The sequence below is a fragment of the Sciurus vulgaris genome, assembly GCF_902686455.1.
Source record: "Sciurus vulgaris genome assembly, chromosome: 4".
Taxonomy (NCBI): Eukaryota; Metazoa; Chordata; class Mammalia; order Rodentia; family Sciuridae; genus Sciurus; species Sciurus vulgaris.
The window spans coordinates 99,687,884-99,709,136 of NC_136464.1; the positions used below are offsets into that span (position 1 = coordinate 99,687,884).

At 33.8% G+C, this 21,253-nt stretch overlaps 2 protein-coding genes across 2 annotated transcripts in view; both read left to right on the plus strand.

The window, feature by feature from the left end:
• The window catches only part of LOC306660550 (intraflagellar transport protein 88 homolog), a 160,384-nt gene that overhangs the window by 62,498 nt on the left and 76,633 nt on the right, over positions 1-21,253 (plus strand). The window contains 1 exon segment of the mRNA XM_079138889.1: positions 20,798-20,884. Coding sequence (XP_078995015.1) covers positions 20,798-20,884 — 87 coding nt within the window.
• LOC306660545 (intraflagellar transport protein 88-like) lies at positions 4,917-14,931 on the plus strand. The gene is made up of 4 exons (XM_079138885.1): positions 4,917-6,408; positions 7,210-7,325; positions 12,946-12,998; positions 14,803-14,931. Exons 1-4 carry the CDS (start codon positions 6,268-6,270, stop codon positions 14,874-14,876), a joined length of 384 nt encoding a protein of 127 aa, XP_078995011.1. The 5' UTR covers positions 4,917-6,267; the 3' UTR covers positions 14,877-14,931.

A 21,253-nucleotide genomic window follows, 5' to 3' on the forward strand; every position in this document is an offset into this window, starting at 1 on the left:
AAATTCTGCCTGCTGCCTAGTGCAAGACAGTGTTGTGTGTTTTAGTTTTTATGACAGCAGCACCTACTTGTAGGTACCAGTTTATATCAGTCAGAGTTGTAAGTACCAGTTTATATCAGCAATGAAGAGATAAACAAAATAAGGTATATTCACACAATGAAATGTTAGCCATTAAAAAGAACAAACTACTGATATATGCTATGAGAACCTTAAAAATATCATGCCTAGTGAAAGAAACCAGACACAAAAGACCACATATCCCATGATTCCATTTTTATCAAATTCTGGTATAGGCACAAAGATAGAAAACAGATTAATGGTTACCAGGATATAGGGAGGTAGGAAGAATGGAGAGAGACTACTGATGGGTATAGGGTTTCTTTAGAGGGTGAGAAAAATATTCTGGAAGTAGACACTGGTGATAGTGACACAACTTTGTGAATGTACTAAATGCCACATACTTGAACATTTTTATGCTCTGATTAATTTCACGCTATGTAAGTTCTATCTAAATTTTTTAACAGTTCAGTGGGGAACAGTCATTGTAAGTGTTAGGAGAAAAGGGATATGGGCACTGGATCTTCCACAGTTGTGCAGGAGCCTTGATGGTGAGGTGCAGAGGAGGTTGGGGATCTGAGGAGGAATCATCTTCAGTTGGCGAATAGCCATGACACCCAGGTGCCACAGCAGGACCTGGGACCATTCTGGGGAATGTCTTTTGGAAGATGTGGCTTCTGCACAGCTACCTCCTGGAGTTCTACAGGGAAGTCTTGCCACAGATCAGGGAGAGCACACTTGGAAAGAATTTTACATGGAGTGGAGGTCAGTGAGGGTAGACTAGCACTCATGGGTGATTCTACATCCGTCCTGCAAATAGTGACAAGAAAACATCCTTCAGAGAATAAAGCCCCCTAGCTGTGTTAGTTCTGTATTCCAGATGCCATACAAATTCTTCTAATAACTAAGTCTAGGCAAGAGCCAGACAGGGAAGAGCCTGACCTGGCACAGGCTACCACACTACTTAAAAATAGATTCTGCCAGACCCAGTGCATGCCTATAATCCAAGCTACTCAGAGGGGGCAAGAGAATCAAGAATTTGAGGGTAGTCTGGGTAATGAGACTCTATTTCAAAATAAAATTTTAAAAGGAACTGAAGACATAACTCAAAGGTAGAATACTCCTGGGTTCAACCCCTGAAACTGCAAAAAGAGAGAAAGAGAGAGAGGGAGGGAGGGGTGTTCTCATGGCTCATGTGAGTGATGGCAAGGTCCTGATCAAGCATTTGGCAGTGAAGAGGGAGAGAAATAAGAGATTGCTAGCAGTACAGAGGCCTTGTGGGTGACGCAGCCAGTGTGCAGGGGCAGGGAGGACAGGGATGCCTTTCCAGCTATTTCAGTGCTTCAGGTAGGAAGGGGAGCCCTGCAACAAATGAGGACATGGAATTTGGGCGTTGAACATGGAACCACCTACATATAAATAGTGTTGTTATTCAAACCATGAGACTGAAGAAGTCAGTCATAAGACACTTGGGTGGTTGAACTTGACAAATAAAAATCTTTTGTAGAAATAGCCTATCAAAACCAAGATATTTAAAATCCTTGTTTCTGTTCATTGTTATCTATAATTTCTAAAACTATGATTTCTGTAATCTCAGAACAATTTAAAAAGTTATTTGATGAAACTCAATTTGTATATCTTTTATACTTTATTTAGGAAAATGATTTTGCACAAGCCAGCAGCTATGCAGATTTAGCTGTGAACTCTGATAGATATAACCCATCAGCTCTTACTAATAAAGGGAATACAGTTTTTGCAAATGGGGATTATGAGAAGGCAGCTGAATTCTATAAAGAGGCTCTAAGAAATGATTCTTCTTGTACTGAAGCCCTTTATAATATTGGTAAGTGAAACCAGAAACAAGGCTGAAATTGCTTTTTACATTATTTTTTCAGGGTTTTTGTTTGTTTGTTTGGTTTTTGGTTTTCTTTTTACCAACTCGTTAGGAGTTGACTTCCTTTCAACAAAAAAGTTGAAAAAATCCTCGCCTCTCAGATTACAGATTATTCTCAATATAAAATGATTCCAAAGCCGTGCATATATAAAATTTGGGTGGATGCTGTCACTACCACCCAAAAAAGCTTCTTCAATTTCTGTTCTACCACAGCATGTAAGACTACTTCCCCAAATTCTTGTTGATACTGGATAATATAATTCTTTTTAACATTTCCAAACAAATAGGTAGTAATCTCATTTTGGGTAGCTCAGTGGTAGAGCACTTGCCTAGCACATGTGAGGCACTGGGTTGGATATTCAGCACCATATAAAAGTAAATCAATTAATTAATTAAAGGTATGTGTCCATCTATAACTAAAAACTTTTTAAAAAAGAATCTAATTTTCTTCCTTTTAAATTATAAATAATTTCAATATAAAAAAAAGCACTTAGAAAAAAAATGCTCATGCTCATGGTACCCACCACCCCAGTTTAACATATTTTAACATTTTGCTGTATTCTTTCTTTCTTTTTTTTTTTTTTTTTTTTTTTTTTTTGGTGGTGTTGGGGATTGAACCCAGGGCCTTATGCTTGTGAGGCAAGCACTCTATCAACTGAGCTATATCCCCAGCCTAACAATTTGCTATATTTACTTTAGTTTTTTTTTAAGGAATAAAATATTGCAAGACTGAAGGCTCACCACCATCTCATTCCCTTCCCTGCTTTCAGAGGTTGCCTGAAATAGGTATCATTGCTCCTGGGTGAGTTTGCAGTGTTGCAAACTAACGTGTCTGCATAATACTGGCTGTCTCTTGGTTTATTATTGAAGTTTCTTTTAAAGTTTGCTTCTGCTTGCATCCATATTTTTTGTCTGTTCGTTTGTTTTTTTCTTTTATTATCTTTTTTCATGTTGTGACTCTTCAGATGTCTGATGCTCTTGGGCTGTCTCTTGGTGTTTAGCAGTTTGCAACTAAAAGCTGAGTGGAGTCTGAATCTGTGAGAGAGAATGATGGACTGATACTCACTCAGTGCAAACTGTCTGGTCTGTTTAATTGGGGACATGCTTATCAGTCAGTTGCATCTTTGTTCCCAGAGGAGGCTCTTCAGTCTCCCACTGAAAGGAGGAAGGAAGACCCGTAGCCAGCCTTGGAGAATAGTAGCAATTTTAGAAGGAGTCAGAAGAGAGCCTCACTGAAAAGTAACAAATCATTTTGGAAGGGACAGAGGGTGGTGACATTTGGTACCTGGAAAGAGCATTACTGACACAGGGAAGAAAACAGCAAAGGCCTTCATGCAAGAGCTTACTTGCCTAGATAGATGCTTGTTTATTTGCTTTATAAATTTTTACTGTTTTCCCTACTCATTATTTTCTTTTTCCAGTGCAAGGGATCATATTCAAGGCTTTACACATGTTAGGCAAGCACTTCGCTACTAAGCCATACCCCCAACCCTCATTTGTCTACTTTTGACTTTATAATTTCTTTGTTAAAACAGAAATTTTCTATTATTAATTAATATAATCAGTTTTGACTTTTTAAAGTGGATGTTTTTGTTCACTGCTTTTTGAAGTCCTTGTTTTCCCTACAGGCTGAGCATCCCTTATTTCAGATGCGTAGGACCAGAGATGTTTTGGATTTGACTTTTTTGGATTTGGAATGCTTGCATATACATAATGAGAGATCTTGGGGATGAGACCAAGTCTAAGCATGAAATTCATTTTTATTTTATATACACCTTATTCATATAACCTGGAGGAATGTTGTATGATATTTTTAGTGTTCCTATGTTTTTATGCCCACCTCATATGAGGTCAAGTGTAGAATTTTCCACTTGTGATATCATGTTGGAGCTCAGAACATTTGGAGCATTCAGATTTTGGAGCATTTGGGGTATTGGATTTGCAAATAAGGGATGCTCAATCTGTATTTTCTTTTCATATTCTCACAGCTTTGTTTTTTTCTGTGTAGTTTCAAAATAAACTTTGAATTTTTTTAATGAAATAAGAATCTATATATTTTTTCTTCTTTTATAATCAGTTGTCCTGGCGTCATTTATTACTGGTTCCTTCCTTCCTACTGATTTTTAATTGCCCATTAACTAAATTCTATAACTGAGTAAATTTTTTTTAGTTGTCAATGGACTTTTATTTTAATTTATTTATATGTGGTGCTGAGAATCGAACCTAGTGCCTCCCTCATACATGTTAGGCAAGCACTCTACCACTGAGCTACAACCCCAGCCCCACTATAGCTGAATAAATTTATGAACTATATATTCTTTCAATCAGTTTTTCTGTTGATGCCACCCCCCACCCCATTACACTTTAAAAATTACTGAAGCTGTGTAACATGTTTGATGTCCCTATGGAGAATCCCCACCCACTACTATTCTCTTTAGAAATCCTCCGTTCATCTTCATTTTCTCTTATGGATGAGTATTTACATACATTTAAAAATTCAATCTGTTATTTTTAGTAAATTTAGGCTAATAATATGCTTATAGATTTTCCTTTCTTTTTTTTAAGGCCCTTACTTACAAGAAGCTAAACCGACTAGATGAGGCTTTGGATTGTTTCCCTGAAACTTCATGCAATTCTACGAACAGCGCCCAAGTTCTTTATCAGATAGCAAAATGTGTATCTTACTTTGTAAAACTTAAGGACAGTTGTTAACTCACTCAATTGGTGATTACAATGGTGAATGAGTTTAACCTTTGAGGTAATTGATGAGGATAATATTTTAAGTAAGTGATGATGATAATCTAGCAGATAATGTGATGAAAATATTGTGAGTAATTTTGTTAAAAAATCATTTGCACTCTAAGCAGAATTAAAAATTTAAACTATCATTTGTTAATTTTTAGAAATACAACATTTGAGTACATATAAGCTGTTCATTGAAAGTAGATACTTAAGAAACATTATATTCATTCTTAGTCTCGTAGGGTATCATTGAAGCAATAACTTACTAGTTAAGGAAAATATTATTCATTACTGATTAGTACTATTGATTGAGTTTGGATGATGTATTTATTTTAGCTAACAGGTAAATATGATAAATATAACTCTCCAAAGACCTTTTTCCTCTAAATTATGCAGTACTTTGTATGAACTTAATCATTTCAATTCATTCAGTAGTCATTTGTTGACTATGAATTGCGTGTGCCAGTATTACATTTAGAACTTTGGGGAAGGTAAACTGTAAAATGCTGCTTTCATGTCAGTTTCTTTTACAACTTTTAGCTTTCTTTGTTTTTCTGTGTTTTCCCCCCCACTAACAGAAAAGCAGAAATTTGTTCACGTTTTTAATGCCATTCACACTATTTGAAAAGCACTTTAAGTTCCTCATTTTATTTATTTTATTTATTTATTTACTTATTTATTAGAGCTTAATGGTAAATTCCCTCATTTTACTAAGATTTGACCACAGCATTGAGAAGAGTAACATCTTAGGTAGGTTTTACTATTATCTTGATATAAATTTCATGTAAATAGTTTAGAAAAAAAAGTATATTGTGAAGTATACCATGAATAATTTTAAGTATTATCTGCTATATTTTTGATAGAGATTTTTTAAATTTTAGTAAAAAATTTAGACCTCATCTCAAAAACAAAACACATATGCATTTGCATGTGCACACACACAAAACCCTTCTTTTTAAATTAAACTTTGAAATAAAATATTTTCATTTCAAGACATCAAATATAAATAGTAAGTAAATATTGTAAGTATTGGTATGAGCAGATTATTTGAATATATGCAGAAGATTTACTAGGCATTAAAGGATGCTATAAAGAAAGAATTTCCTGTCCTTTAGTTTAAATCTAGTTAGGCAAAACTCCCAGGAAAAATACATAAAAGCAATTTTTTCATTATGAGGAATAGAATAATTGAACATTCAGATATTTTTTAAGGACACAGTTTATATAATGCTTTGAATATTTCTGCTAGAAATGAAGTAAAAAGGGCTGGGGAGATAGCTTAGCTGGTAGAGTGCTTGCCTCGCAAGGACAAGGCCCTGAGTTCAAACCCCAGTACCGCAAAAAAAAAAAAAAAAAGAAAGAAAGAAATGAAGTAAAAAGAAAAGCAAGAGTATAGTACTGTTCCATTTTCCATCTCCATTCTTGAAGAAATCTAGAGTAAACAATTTAAAATAACACATTAATGTAGACTGAGAAATGTTTGTATTATAATATTGTGTTCAGTTTTGCGTATTGATTAATGAATTTAGAAAAATTATATTACCCTTAACTGATGCTGCCCAAGATATGAATTAATGGAAGATCCAAATCAAGCTATTGAATGGCTAATGCAACTGATCAGTGTTGTTCCCACTGATTCTAAAGCTTTGTCTAAACTAGGAGAACTATATGATAGTGAAGGAGATAAGTCCCAAGCATTCCAATATTACTATGAGGTATGTGTGTATCTTACTTTCCTTCTATTATTTTTAACATTTTATGAATTTTAAAGGCTGTAGGCTTTTAAGATTTAGAAAAGCTTATTAGTTTTTAAATGAATAATGAGTTTATTTAAAATAAGTATTCTTGATTGTCTAATCAACTGAACTCTCCTCCCCCCACCCCATTGTGGTTTAGCTACCACATATCAGCAACCTTTGGTTTTTTGGGATTGGCTTATTTCACTTAGCATGACAGTCTTCAGGTTCATCCATTTACTGGCAAATGTCATAAAGTAAGTCTTTTTTATGGCTGAGTTCTAGTTTGTATTATACTACATTTTCTTTATCCATGCATCTGTTGAAGGGCACCTAGGTTGGTTCTATAGCTTAGCTATTGTGAATTATGCTGCTATAAACATTAATGTGGCTGTATCACTGTAGTATGCTGATTTTAGATTCTTTGGATATATGCTGAGGAGTGGGATGACTAGAAAAATGGTAAAGATTTTTAATTATAATTTAAAAATGACGAAGTACAGATTCATTTTTAAGTTAAAGCATGTTTGTATCCTTTTTTTATTCCTTTAAGTATTTAATATCACTCATCATATATCAGTATATCTAAAAGATATTTATAGATAATTGAGAATGCATTTAGAAGTTTTCTGAATCTTGTCTAGTTTGTATTTCCAAACTTGTGAAGTACTTATGACAGCTTAAACTTTTTGTCTACGAAATTACACAGTGGTAAAGTATTCAAAAAGTAGGTTATGTTGCTACTGAAGTTTTATTTTCACATTCCATATCTTTCTCCAGTCATATAGGTGTTTCCCTTCTAATATTGAAGTAATTGAATGGCTTGGAGCCTACTACGTTGATACTCAGTTTTGTGAAAAAGCCATTCAATACTTTGAAAGAGCTTCTCTTATACAGTAAGTAACTATATTAAGGTTTTATGTTTAGTTAATGGTTCATGTTAAAATTTTTTTAGCCCTAGAAAATTGGTATCTCATAGATCCAGTAAATTCAAAATAAGTTGTTAATAAACATTCATGAATTATTTTCATTTTCTTGTATTTTATTTGGTCTTTATTGTGGCAAATATATTTTCCTTTGCATAGAATTTTAAAAATACCTTCTGTAAGGAACTTTAGGGTTTTTTTTAAAAAATTTATATCTCAGTGAACAAGTATTACTTATTTTTTTCATTTTTTTTTAGTATTACTTATTTATAAATGATAAATGTAAAATCACTGTCTTAGTCCTAGAACTGATATTGCCTAAGATTTGAATTAAAACTAATATACTCAGCGTTTCCCCTTCTCCTGTTTTCTTCTCAGATATCTTTAGTTCCTCTCCTTTTTTTAATCCTTCAATTTCACTGAAAATACAAACCTTTTCTAGAAATTCCCCTAACATTTTCTTCTTCCTACTTTCCTATAATTTTACTCTCACTTGCACCTATTTTTACTTTCTTCCTCAGTGACGTTCAATATAAGTCACATTACCTCTCGTCTTTCTGAGCACTTGTTCTCTGTACCAGATATCTTAATTTCTTTTTTCATGTGCTAAATCCTTTTTTAAATTTATTTTTTGTTTTTAATTGACACACACTTACTATTTTTTATATGCTGTCTTTGTTATATACATTTCATCTCTAAAAAATAATTAACTTTTCTGGAGTTGAAGGGATGTTTTGTTTTGTTTTGTTTTTTGTTTTGTTTTGTTTGTTTTAAGATACAGGGGATTGAATCCAGGGCCACTTAACCACTTCTTAGTCACATTCTCCAGCCCTTTTTGTTTTGTATTTTGAGACAGGATCTTGCTGAGTTGCTTAGGGCCTCATTAAGTTACTGAGGCTGGCTTTGAACTCCTGATCCTCCTGTCTCAGCCTCCCAAACCAAGCCACTGGGATTACAGGCATGCGCTGCTGCATTCCTGCAGGGAATGTTCTTATGTCTCATAGTTCTTTGCACATTATAAAGTACTTGGCATACAGTTGAATTAAATTGAATTTCCTATTATGTTTTTGTTTGTTTTACTGGAGAAACTTCTCACTTTGTTGTATCTTTTATGTTTTTGTAGTTCTTAGTAATATGGCATTTTTTTATAATTAGTTTAAGCCTATATGATTGTATTTTCTTTATTTCTATAAATATGTCATAAAGCTTTAAGAAATCATAGCCCTAACTGGTCCATTTAATGTAATCCTATTGCAAAGAATTAGAGAATGTTCTTTAATATTTAGTATGATTATTATCATACAACACTTATCAGGCAGACTAGTATATGCAGTATATCTGGAAGCTGCAGAAGGGGAAGAGAGAGAAGAGCAGAGAGACTATTTAAAGAAATAATGGCCAACACATCCCAAATTTGAAGAATTTGGATCTATAGGCCTAAGCAGCTCAGTGAACTCCTAAGTAGAAAAACTCCAGTGAGCTACATTATAATTAAACCATTGAAAGACAGAGAATCTTGAAAACAGCAAAAGAAACCATACAAGGAATCCTAAATAAGATTATCAGCAGAACCTTGTAAACCAGAAGACAATGGAATGATAAAAAGAATTTTATTTCCATCAAAACCGTTCTCCAAGAATGAAGGAGAAATTAAGACATTTCCAGTTAAAGAAAATGTAGATGAATTCATTATAAGTTGGAAAAATAATAAAAGGTGTCAAAATTGATAAGGATGAAGAAAAATTATCCCTGATTACAGATGTAATCGTATATGTAGAAATTCCAAAGGAATTCACAAAAATACAAAAAATAGACCTAATAAGTCAACAAAATTGCAGGATATAAAGTCACACAAATTCACACAAGGGTATTTCTGTACCCTTGCAATGGATAATCCAGAAAAGAAACTGAAAAAATAATTCCATTTAAAATAACATCAAAAAGAATTAATGTAACCATGAAGGTTGAGAGACACTGAAATCTATAGAACATTCTTGAAAGAAAGACATGAATAAATGGAAAGACACCTGTGTGTGTGGATTGGAAGAGTTAATATCATTAAGATGACAATACTACTCAAGGCAATCTTAGATTCAATACAATCAATATCAAAATTCCAATGTTGCTTTTTCATTTTTGTTTTGTTGTTGTTGTTGTTTTGCAGAAACAGAAAATCCATGCTGATAATTACATAGAATTGCATGGTATTTAAGTAGACAAAACAATTTATAAAGAAACTATGTTGGAGGACTCATAGTTCCTGATTCCAAAATTTTCCTCCATGCTACAGTAATGAAAACAGTGTGTTACTGGCAAAAGGATAGACTTATAGACCAACAGAGTAGAATCTAGAGCCCAGAAATAACCTTCATATATGGTAAATTGATTTTCAACCAAAGTGTCAAGAGCATTCAATGAAGAAAGGACAGTCTTTCAAGAGAAAGTGCTTGGAAAACCAGATTTTCATCTTCAAAAGAATGAAATTAGGACTGGGTGGGGTGGCACATGTCTGTAATCCCAGAGACTCAGGAGGTTGCAACAGGAGGATCACAACTTCAAAGCCAGCCTCAGCAATTTAGCAGACCCTAAACAACTTAGTGAGACCCTGTCTCAAAATAAAAAGAACTGGATATGTGGCTTAGTAATTGAGCATCCCTAGGTTCAAGCCTTGGTACCAAAACAAACAAACAAAAAAGGAATGAAATTAGACCCATTCCTTATACTATATACAAAAATTAACTGAAAGTGAACTAATGACCTAAACGTAAAGCGAAAACTATAAAACTCTTACAAGAAAATCATGGTGGAAAATGTTCATGGTATTAAGTTTGGCATTGATTTCTTGGGTACAAGAAGTAGATGAATTTGACTTCATCAAACTTGTAAAAATTCTTTTTAATAAAGAATTAAGACACCCTACAGAGTGGGAAACATATTATAAATCATATACCTGATAAGGGGTTAATATGCAAAATAATAAAGAAATCCTACAATTCAACAACAACAAAAATATTTCAAACATGAGCACAGGGTTTGAAATAGACATTTCTCGGAAGAAAGTATACAGATGCCAATAAGCATATGAAAAGATGCTTACCACCATGAATGATTTGGGAAATGCATATCAAAACCACAATGAGATACTACCTCATACCTTTTAGGATAGCATTATCAAAAAGAAAATAAGTGTTGAGGAGGATGGGGAAAAATTGAAACCTTTGTTCATTGCTAGTGTAAAATGATGTTTTCGGGAGAACAGTTTGGCAGTTCCTCAAAAAGATAAACTTAAAATTACCATATGATCCAGAAATTTTATTCCAAAGTACATACAGAAAAGTAAAAAATTTGAGACTCAAATACATATTGCAAAGCAGCATCATTCACAGTAGTCAAAACATGGAAAAACCCACCATGCAACAGTAAGCAAAATGTGTGATATACATGTGCAATGGAATATTATCCTACCGTAAAAAGGAAGGACACTCTGATATATACCACATGTGGAAGGACCTTAAAAATATTGTGCTAAGTAAATGAAGCCACACAAAAGAAATAATACTGTATGATTTCACTTGTATGAAGTGTCTAAAATGGGTAAATTCACAGACACAGAAAGGAGATTTGAGATGACCAGGGACTGGGAGGAGGAGGATGAAGAGTTACTGCTTAGTCATTGCAAAGTTTGTTTCATGTCAAAAAAGTGTTTTCGAGCTGGGCATGGTTGCAAATACCTGTAATCTCAGCAACTTGGGAGACTGAGGCAGGAGGAAGATCCCAAGTTTGAGGTGAGCCCCAGCAACTTAATGAGACCCTGTCTCAAATTTAAAAATTAAAAGGACTGAGGATATAGCTCAGTGGTAAAGCACCCCTGGGTTCAATTTCCAGTACCCGGGGGGAGAGGGGGGAGTTTTGGAAATTGATAGGAGTGGTGTTTGCACACCATTGTGAATGTAATTAATGCCACTGTACACCTAAACATGGTTAAAATTGCAAATTTTATATTGTATATAGTTATCATAATTTTGAAAAGTTAATGGAACATACTAAAACCATTGCATTGTATACTTTGTGTGATATGTGAATTGTATTTTTAATAATTCAGCTATTTATAAAAGCATGCATGCTGTATAATTTAATTAATTTAAGGTTCAAAAACATGAAAAAGTTAAGTGTTAGAAGTCAGAATTGCATTCGGAATACACACAATAATAAAAAAGTATGATTAACGCATTGCTGAGAGATTTTAGAGTGTTTTGGGAATACATAAAACAGTCAAATTCATCCTGTCAGGAAAGAATGTAGAGGTTAGAATAAGCCTCCAAATAGAGATGATGTTGTATGCAAAGACCAAGAGTCTAGCAAATGTATTCCATGCTCCTGCTTGGTTTTTCAGTGGCCTGAAACGTTAGGTAAGGCAAGGTAGAAGACGAGTTGAAGAGGCAGAAAAAGACTAGAAAGTAGATAAATTGGGTTAGAATCTTGGATTTAACATGTGGGTGGAGGAGGTGACAGATTTTAAGGAGGGAAGTAATATGGTTAGATGTGTATTTTATTTAGATCACAGTAGGTGGGTGTGTAGGCAGTGGGTTTGAAGTTAAATAATTTGCCCAAGAAGCAGTGCTGTGATTTAAACCCAGATTTATCTGAGTCCAAAGCTGGTAAGTTTGCCATCAAATTGAGTAGGGAATGAAGCTGTCTTTGAAGCCATCAGGTAAGTAGATGCATATTCAAAAAAGTGAAAGGAGCATTAAAGTGTTTCCTGGGCTTTTAATTCTTAAAATCTCTTCATTCTTAGGTATTTTTAACAGTTGTCTTTAGAAATCCTGATTGTAGGTATTTATTTTAGGAAAAAAATTGATTCCTTTTTAAGGGGAAAATAGTATTTTCTTTTTTGTTTTTATTTTATTGGTGCATTATAATTATACCTACTAGTGAGATTCATTTTACCATATTTGTACATGCACATTACATAATTTGATCAATCTCATACCCTAATACCCTCCTTTCTCCCTCATCCTCCCTCCCCCTGATCCCCTTACTCAATTCTACTGGTCTTCCTTCTGTTAATTATTTTTTAATTAGTGATTTATAATTATATATAGAGATGCATTATGATATATTCATACATGAATATAGTGTAATTTTGGTTGATTTCAATCCCTAGTACTTCTCCATGCCCTCCTTCCTCCTTTGCTCTCTCTTTAGGTTTAAGCTTGATATTCAAATGTAAGATCAAAAATTGCCACTTGGGTATTAAATTTGCAAGCTTAAATGTTATGGTTAAAGATTATGGCAAAAGTGATGATCATGTTTAAACAATGCAATGTTTTTTAACTAGGTTAAGTGGTTCTCATAAGAATATCTAAATAAAGCTTGAACTAAATGAACTTTGAAAGACTTAAATTTAGATGTCCTAAGTAAATAAACAGGTTTTAATGAAAGAAATTATATATCTGCTATTTTCAGTAACAGTGATCAGATAACAAGGTCAAAAAGTAATTGAAAGTATAGATATAAAGCTTTATAAAACTGAACATCTCAAGTTATTTTTGTTTCATCTCTAATTTCAACTAATTTATTTCTTTTGTAGGCCTACACAAGTGAAATGGCAGCTGATGGTAGCTAGTTGTTTTAGAAGAAGTGGTAAATGTTTTGACTTTATTCATTTCTTATTATTTGCTTTCCTTCTTTCAGTTAATTATGCATATTAAAAAATGTGTTCAAGTTGCATGTTTATTAAAACACTAACTTTTAAAATAGCTATACATAATTAAAGCATTATATGAAAAACACAATAACTACTGCATATTACAAAGTGAGTATTGTCTTTTTTTGCAGTACTGGGGGTTGAGTGCAGTACCTTGTGCATGTTAAAGCATGTGCTCTGTCACTGAGCACTTCCCAGCCCCCATAAAGTAGATATTAATCATGTATTCTAATACCTGTCTTAAAAATGAATTAGTTCTCAAAATGACATGTAATCATTTTCATGAGTTAGCCACAGAAAATGCGGATTCTTTTTATATATTTTTAAAAAGTTTTTGTAGTTGTAGATGGACAGAATGTCTTTGTTTATTTATTTTTATGCAATGCTAAAGATTGAGCCCAGTGCTTAACACATGCTAGGCAAGCGCTTGCCACTGAGCTACAGCCCAAACCCGGGATTCTTTTTAGATTGTATTTCCATTTTCTATTTACATGATTCTTAGTGCCCTGTGTGTTCACCCAGTTTATAATAGGAAAGTATCTCACTCCTGAAAAGCCTGAGGAAAACTCAGAACTGGTACTATATATTTCTTAATACCTAAGATCACTAGATATCCCAATTTGTATTTTCTGCTACTGCTTTTATTACATTCTGTGCTGATGACGCTTGTCCTGAAGAATAGAAATGACAATAATTTTAAACTGACTAAAGTGAATTATTTTACTTAAAATATCAGAGATTAAGCTAGGAGATCAATGTTAACAAATTTATAATCGCTCTTGTAGAACATAAAAATGACCTAGGAAAAAAGAGTCTTCAATCCAAGGGAAACACAAATTGTGAAAGTGTTGTGGAGGTGTCTTTATCTTTGAGCACCTTCAGAATGGCACCAGAAAATGTTTTATACACACTCAGTGTAGTCCTCTAATTATTTAGTGGCTTGATCTATAACTTTACAATAATCCTACTGGATATATAGTTTGACTGTACTATACATTTTATTTATATCAGTGTGAGTTTCCAGTTGCCTGGGTTCATTTCGGTATCAGTCATGGGAAGTGTACAAAATGAGCTCATGAAGTACAAGTTAGAAGAAACAGCATACATTTATTAAGAATTTGCTATAGCTTCATGTCTCCTATCCCTATTTCATTTAGGTCTCACAACAACTTTTCAAAAATCAGAATAGCCATCCCACTTACATAGCAAAAAATCCCAGAGAAATTTTTAACTTGTTTCCTGAGATTTTAGGAAAGATCTTTGACCTAAACTCATTTTTCCTACTTATTACTGCTACATGAAATCACATTTTTTATTATGAAACAAAATGCTTTCAGTAAACATTTTAATGTTTTTAAAAAATTATCTTTTCCTACTAAACAATGACATTGAAATTACTATTAGTTTATCACAAATTATTTTTAAATGTATCAGTTCATCTGGAAAAATCCTTTTTTCATAAATTGAATGGATCTTAATTTTAACCACTAAAATATTTATTTTAAGAAGTGAAATAAGTTCTAACCATTACCCATGCGCTTCTGCTCTAGCCCTTCTCAAATTTATTTTATCTGTACATTTTTCTCCAAAAAGCTTTAGTAAGAATACGTATAGCCTGTGACAAATATGAAGGCTTTCTACCAAACCATTAAGGTGTGCAGACATATTGGATTATAAAATATTTTGCCAAATCCTATTGGTTTGTATAATTTGCTAATGTATTATATTTTTGATTTATAGGTAACTACCAAAAAGCATTAGATACATACAAAGATATTCACAGAAAATTTCCTGAAAATGTTGAATGTAAGTGATGTTACATTTTATAACTTGAAGGCATAAGATCTTATATTTTAGTTTTAATATAAAATTATATTTGCTGTAGTAATTGAATACAAAAATGTCACCTGTTTTCTGATACGTGTTTAACTTTTTTATAGAATCAGAAAATTTGACTGTGTAAATATGTATTTTTATAGAATTCAATTATTCATAGATTTAAATAGGAATACTGAATTATCTTCAGTGATAAACAGAATATCCCAAGTTTTATGAAATTTTGAGAATAAATTTTGGCTTATTGAATTTTCAGAGTTCATAAACTGGTATTTTATAGGCAAGGGATTTTAACTGCATTTTCATATATGATGTTTTGAGGTTGAAACAGTACTTTTAGAGTTTATGAAAATAGAACATTAATAGTCTTACTGATGCTGATTACAAATGATTTTTAATGCTACTTTTAATTTTAAAATGTTATCTTGATATTATATATGTCAATTGTAAATTAGCTTTGTAGAAAATATTCATTGATTTCTCATCTTGTTACACAGTAGATTTGATGCCAACTTCAGTGATAACGTGAAGTATTACAGCAATAATAACAATCAGGTTAAAGAAAAAGAGAAAATACCTAAATTCATATACTACATATTCTCATTGAACTGTAATTTTTGCCCTGAATTGCCTTGTACCTAAAGAGTTAGTTATATAATCTTTATTATTTTATGAAGAAAAAAAACTAGTTCCTTGAGAAGAAAAACTTCCCAATTCTTAATTCATTCATGCTGAGACACCAAGACATGTAGCAGATAGTCACTGAATGGTACAGTAAGTACTTTAAAAAATCTCTGCATTGAAAAAGCATTTGATAAAATACAGCACCCCTTCATGCTCAAAACACTGGAAAAAATAGGGATAGTGGGAACATTCCTTAATATTGTAAAGGCCATTTATGCTAAGCCCATGGCTAATATCATTCTAAATGGTGAAAAACTGAAAGCATTCCCCCTAGGAACTGGAACAAGGCAGGGATGCCCTCTTTCACCACTTCTATTCAACATCGTTCTTGAGACTCTGGCCAGAGCAATTAGACAAACCAAAGAAATTAAAGGGATACGAATTGGAAGGGAAGAACTCAAACTATCCCTGTTCGCTGATGACATGATTATATATTTAGAGGAACCTGGAAATTCCACCAGAAAGCTCTTAGAACTCATAAGTGATTTCAGTAAAGTAGCAGGTTACAAGATCAATGCCCATAAATCCAACGCATTTTATACATAAGTGATGAATCTTCAGAAAGAGAAATTAGGAAAACTACCCCATTCACAATAGCCTCGAAAAAAATAAAATACTTGGGAATCAATCACAAAAGAGGTGAAAGACCTCTACAATGAGAACTATACAACACTAAAGAAAGAAATTAAAGAACACCTTAGAAGATGGAAAGATCTTCCATGTTCTTGGATAGGAAGAATTAATATTGTCAAAATGGCCATACTACCTAAAGTGCTATACAAATTCGGTGCAATTCCAATTAAAATCCCAATGACGTACCTTACAGAAATAGAGCAGGCAATTATGAAATTCATCTGGAAGAATAAGAGACCCAGAATAGCTAAAGCAATCCTTGGCAGGAGGAGTGAAACAGGGGGTATTGCAAACCAGATCTTCAACTCTACTACAAAGCAATAGTAACAAAAACGGCATGGTATTGGTACCAAAATAGAAAGGTAGATCAATGGTACAGAATAGAGGACACGGCCACAAACCCAAATAAATACAATTTTCTCATACTAGACAAGGGGCCAAAAATATGCAATGGAAAAGATAGCCTCTTCAACAATGGTGCTGGGAGAATTGGAAATCCATATGCAACAGAATGAAACTAAACCCATATCTCTCACCATGCACGAAACTAAACTCAAAATGGATTAAGGACCTCGGAATCACACAGAGACCCTGCAGATTATAGAAGAAAAAGTAGGTCCAAATCTTCACCTTGTTGGTCTAGGACCAGACTTCCTTAACAGGACTCCCATAGCACAAGAAATAAAAGCTAGAATCAACCACTGGGATAGATTCAAACTAAAAAGCTTTCTCTCAGCAAAGGAAACTATCAGCAATGCGAAGAAAGAGCCTACAGAGTGGGAGAATATCTTTGCCAATCATACTTCAGATAGAGCACTAATCTCCAGAATCTATAAAGAACTCAAAAAACTCTACTCCAAGAATTCAAACAGTCCAGTCAACAAATGGGCTAAGGAAATGAATAGACACTTCACAGAAGAAGATCTACAAGCAATCAACAAACATATGGAAAAATGTTCAACATCTCTAGTAATAAGAGAAATGCAAATCAAAACCACCCTAGGATTCCATCTCACCCCAATTAGAATGGCGATTATCAAGAATACGAGCAACAACAGGTGTTGGCGAGGATGTGGGGAGAAAGGTACACTCATACACTGCTGGTGGGGCTGCAAATTAGTGCAGCCACTATGGAAAGCAGTGTGGAGATTCCTTAGAGAACTTGGAATGGAACCACCATTTGACCCAGCTATCCCACTCCTTGGCCTATACCCAAAGGACTTAAAATCTGCATACTACAGAGATACAGCCACATCAATGTTCATGGCTGCTCAATTCACGGTAGCCAGACTGTGGGACCAGCCTGGATGCCCTTCGGTTGATGGGTGGATAGAGAAACTGTGATATATATGTACTGTGGAATGTTACTCAGCCATGGGGAATGATGGAATTGTGGCATTTGCGGGCAGATGGATGGGATTGGAGAATGTCATGCTGGGTGGGGTGAGCCGGTCTCAAGGGGCCAAAGGACGAGTGATATCGCTAATAGGTGGAGGTTGACACATAATGGGGGGGAGGGAAGGGTTAGAGTTAGGGTTAGGGAGGGGGGCAGGTATGGAGGAGGGAACTACTGTATGGAGGGTAAAGAGGGGTGGGAGGGGTGGGGGGAAGGAAAGAAATAACAGAATGAATCAAACAACATTGCTCTGTGTGGATTTATGATTGCACAAGTGGTATGCCTTTGCGCCATGTACAGACAGAGAAACAACATGTATCCCATTTGTTTACAATAAAAAAAAAAAATAATAATTATGGGGAAAAAAAAAAATCTCTGCATTGTATAAAATGTTTGAAAAGTATACTTTTAAATTTTCCCTTCACTGACAATGAGTACAAAATGATACATTATAGTTTAGTAAAGATCTTTCCTGAACCATTCTTTCCTGATTCAATCTTTTCTGATGACCCAGATTGAATCAAGGATTAAATAGACATTCTGCATGTTCCTTAATTATGTTTCCTCCATTCATCTTTTATTTTAGCTTTTATTAGCTCTGCAGTAGATAGTTCATCTGTGATCTTTGGTAGTGGTACAGGATGAAGTATTCTCTAAAGCTGCTTAGAAGGAGATTTATTAACTCACATCAGCAGTTCCAAATGCCAATCAGGAAACAGACTTTGAGAGAGTTACTTGTAGAATTCTTCCAAAGTACAGACTTCCAGCCCTACTTCCGAGTTTGTCATTTAGGTATGCAGTGAACTAATCTTATTTTTCTTCCCAGTTTCTAAAAATATTCTATGTGATTCTTGGTTGTTGTTGTTCTTTTTAGCTGTACATGACAGAGTGCATTTTGACATATTCTACATACATGGAGTATAACTTCCCATTCTTGTACATCAGTTGTACATGATGTGGAGTTATACTCATCATGTATTCATATATGACTATAGGAAATTTATGTCCAATTCATTCTACTGTCTGTTCTTTTCCATCCCCACTCCTCCCTTCATTCCCCTTTGTCTAATCCAATAAACTTCTGTTCCCCCCTGTCCCACTTATTGTGTGTTAGGATCTGCATATCAGAAAGAACATTTGGGTTTTTGGTCTTAGGGGATTAGCTTATTTCACTTAGCATGACAGTCTCCAGTTCCATCCATTTACGAGCAAATGCTATAATTTCATTTTTCATAATGTCTGAGTAATCCCATTCTGCATATATATCACATTTTCTTTATCCATTCATTTGTTGAAAGACACCTAAATTGGTTTCATAGCTTGACTATTATTAATTGAGCTGCTGTAAACATTGATGTGACTGTGTCACTGTAGTATGCTAATTTTAAGTCCTTTGGGTATAGGCCAAGGAGTGGGATAGCTGAGTCAAATGGTGATTCCATTCCAGGTTTTCTAAGGAATCCCCATACTGCTTTCTAGAGTGCTGCCTCAATTTGCAATTCCACTATCAACATATGAGTGTACCTTTTCCCCCACTTCCTCACCAACAGCTATTATTTCTTATATCCTTGATAAGAGGCATTCTAATTGGAGTGAGATGATATCTTAGGGTGGTTTTCTCTAATTACTAAAGATGTTGAACATTTTTTCATATGTTTGTTGATCATTTGTGTATCTTCATCTGTGAAGTGTCTACCCAGTTCCTTAGCCCATTTATTGATTGGGTTCTTTGTATTTTGGTGTAAAGTTTTTTAAGTTCATTATAAATTCTGGAGATTAGTGCTCTGTCTGAAGTGTGTGGATTAGATTTTCTCCCACTCTAGGCTCTCTCTTCTCGTTATTCTTTTCCCACTGTTTACTTTGTGGAATTATAAACAACTGGCCTAGAAATTCTAACAGTTTTCTTTAAAGTCATCATACACCCTTTAAAGTAATAACAATTTACTCATATTATAACCAAAATATATGAAATCTAATATTTTTAAATTGTCTACTCTTCACAAAATTGAGTTGACACGCTGACTGGTACTTCATCAGAGTTATGTCAGTTGAGTCAGTCACTATATAGCACACATCTCAGAATTTGTCAGACACTTGGAATAGCTATAGCTGAGACCATTGTAAATCAAAAGCAGGATTTTTGCTTGAACATGACTATTACCAGGGATAGGAGTTACCAAGAGCATTTTCTATTTGGTAAATGTACTTTAAAAGAAGAAAGAAAAGATAACTCATTGCCTTTTGCTAACTTTTTTGTTATTTCTGATATTCTGTAGTAATTTCTGTGTTGAATACTCATTCAACCTTCATGTAAGGTGCCTGCCATTCCACATATTTTATTTGGTTAATGTTATCTCAGATTTTCCAGTTGGTTAAAAATGTACTTTAATTTCTTATGATTTGAAAATGTAATTATATTTGGATCTACTTCAGATCATTTTTATTATGTTCTCAGAATTATTTTCTATTACTGATTTTAGAAAATTCTCAGCCATTCACCTTTCTTTCCCTTTTGGAACTTCAGTTACATTTCTAATAAACATTTTCACTGTGTTCTCATAGGTCCTTTTTTGTTCTTTTCTAAGAACCTTTTTTTTTTTTCCTGAACATTTCTGAAATTTTGACCTTAAAGTCCTAGTTGTCTCTGTAATCCTCCAGGTCTTCAAAAATTACTTTCAGTATTTTATATAACTGTTTTCATTGTTCTCTCTGAAAGTCTGGTCTTTTAAGGAAGACTAGTCTGTAATAATCAGAAGAAAAAGAATCTCAGAATATTTCATAAAGAGCAAATGTGATTATGTTTATTAGGTTACACCTTACAAGTTGTCATTCCCACCCCATGATGCAGGATGAACCCTAAACTGCTTTGCATGACTCACAAGACTTCAGTATTCACTAGTAACCTTGCTTTATCTCAGTCTTCTCTTTAGTTATATGTAATCTGCTATTAACCCATCTATATATTCTTAATTATTATATTTTTAGCTTCAGAATTTCTATTTTATTATTTTTTATAAAATCTAACTCTCAAATGAAATTTCCATCTTGTCATCTGTTTTCTTGAGCATATTAACCCACCCTTTTGTACTCTTCACTGGTCTTAACACTCCATACTGATCTTTTCCCCACCATAAGCTTGAGTACTGTCATTTACAATGGTAGTAACTTCAGATATTCCATTTCTAGGCAGTAGATACCTTAAAAATGTTTGAGAAAAAGGACAGTAGAGTGAAAAGTGCAGCTGCAACCAATCTCTCATTCCTGTATTATCTGGTAAGTTTTGTTTCTTAATTAAGAGTTGGTCATGTGGTATTTTTATATTGCTGAATATCTACCTAAGGATCATGCCTAATGAGAGGCCCCCAAAGAAGAGTCGGGGAGAATATTAAGTGGAATAATATTGAGGTGATAGAAGATCTAATCATGCAGGTGCTGGGCTTGGGTGTTTGTAGGCATGAGTGAGAAGACCATCTCTAAAGGAGATGGGAGGGAGAAAAATTGCGATAGTGAACAAAACATCATAAAATTATGGAACATATAGCTAAGAGGTGAGATAGAGATGCATTTCCTGTTAGTGATGAAGAAAGTGATAGGTTAAGTGATTTTAAATAAAATTACAGAGGAGTGCCATCTACAGTGAGT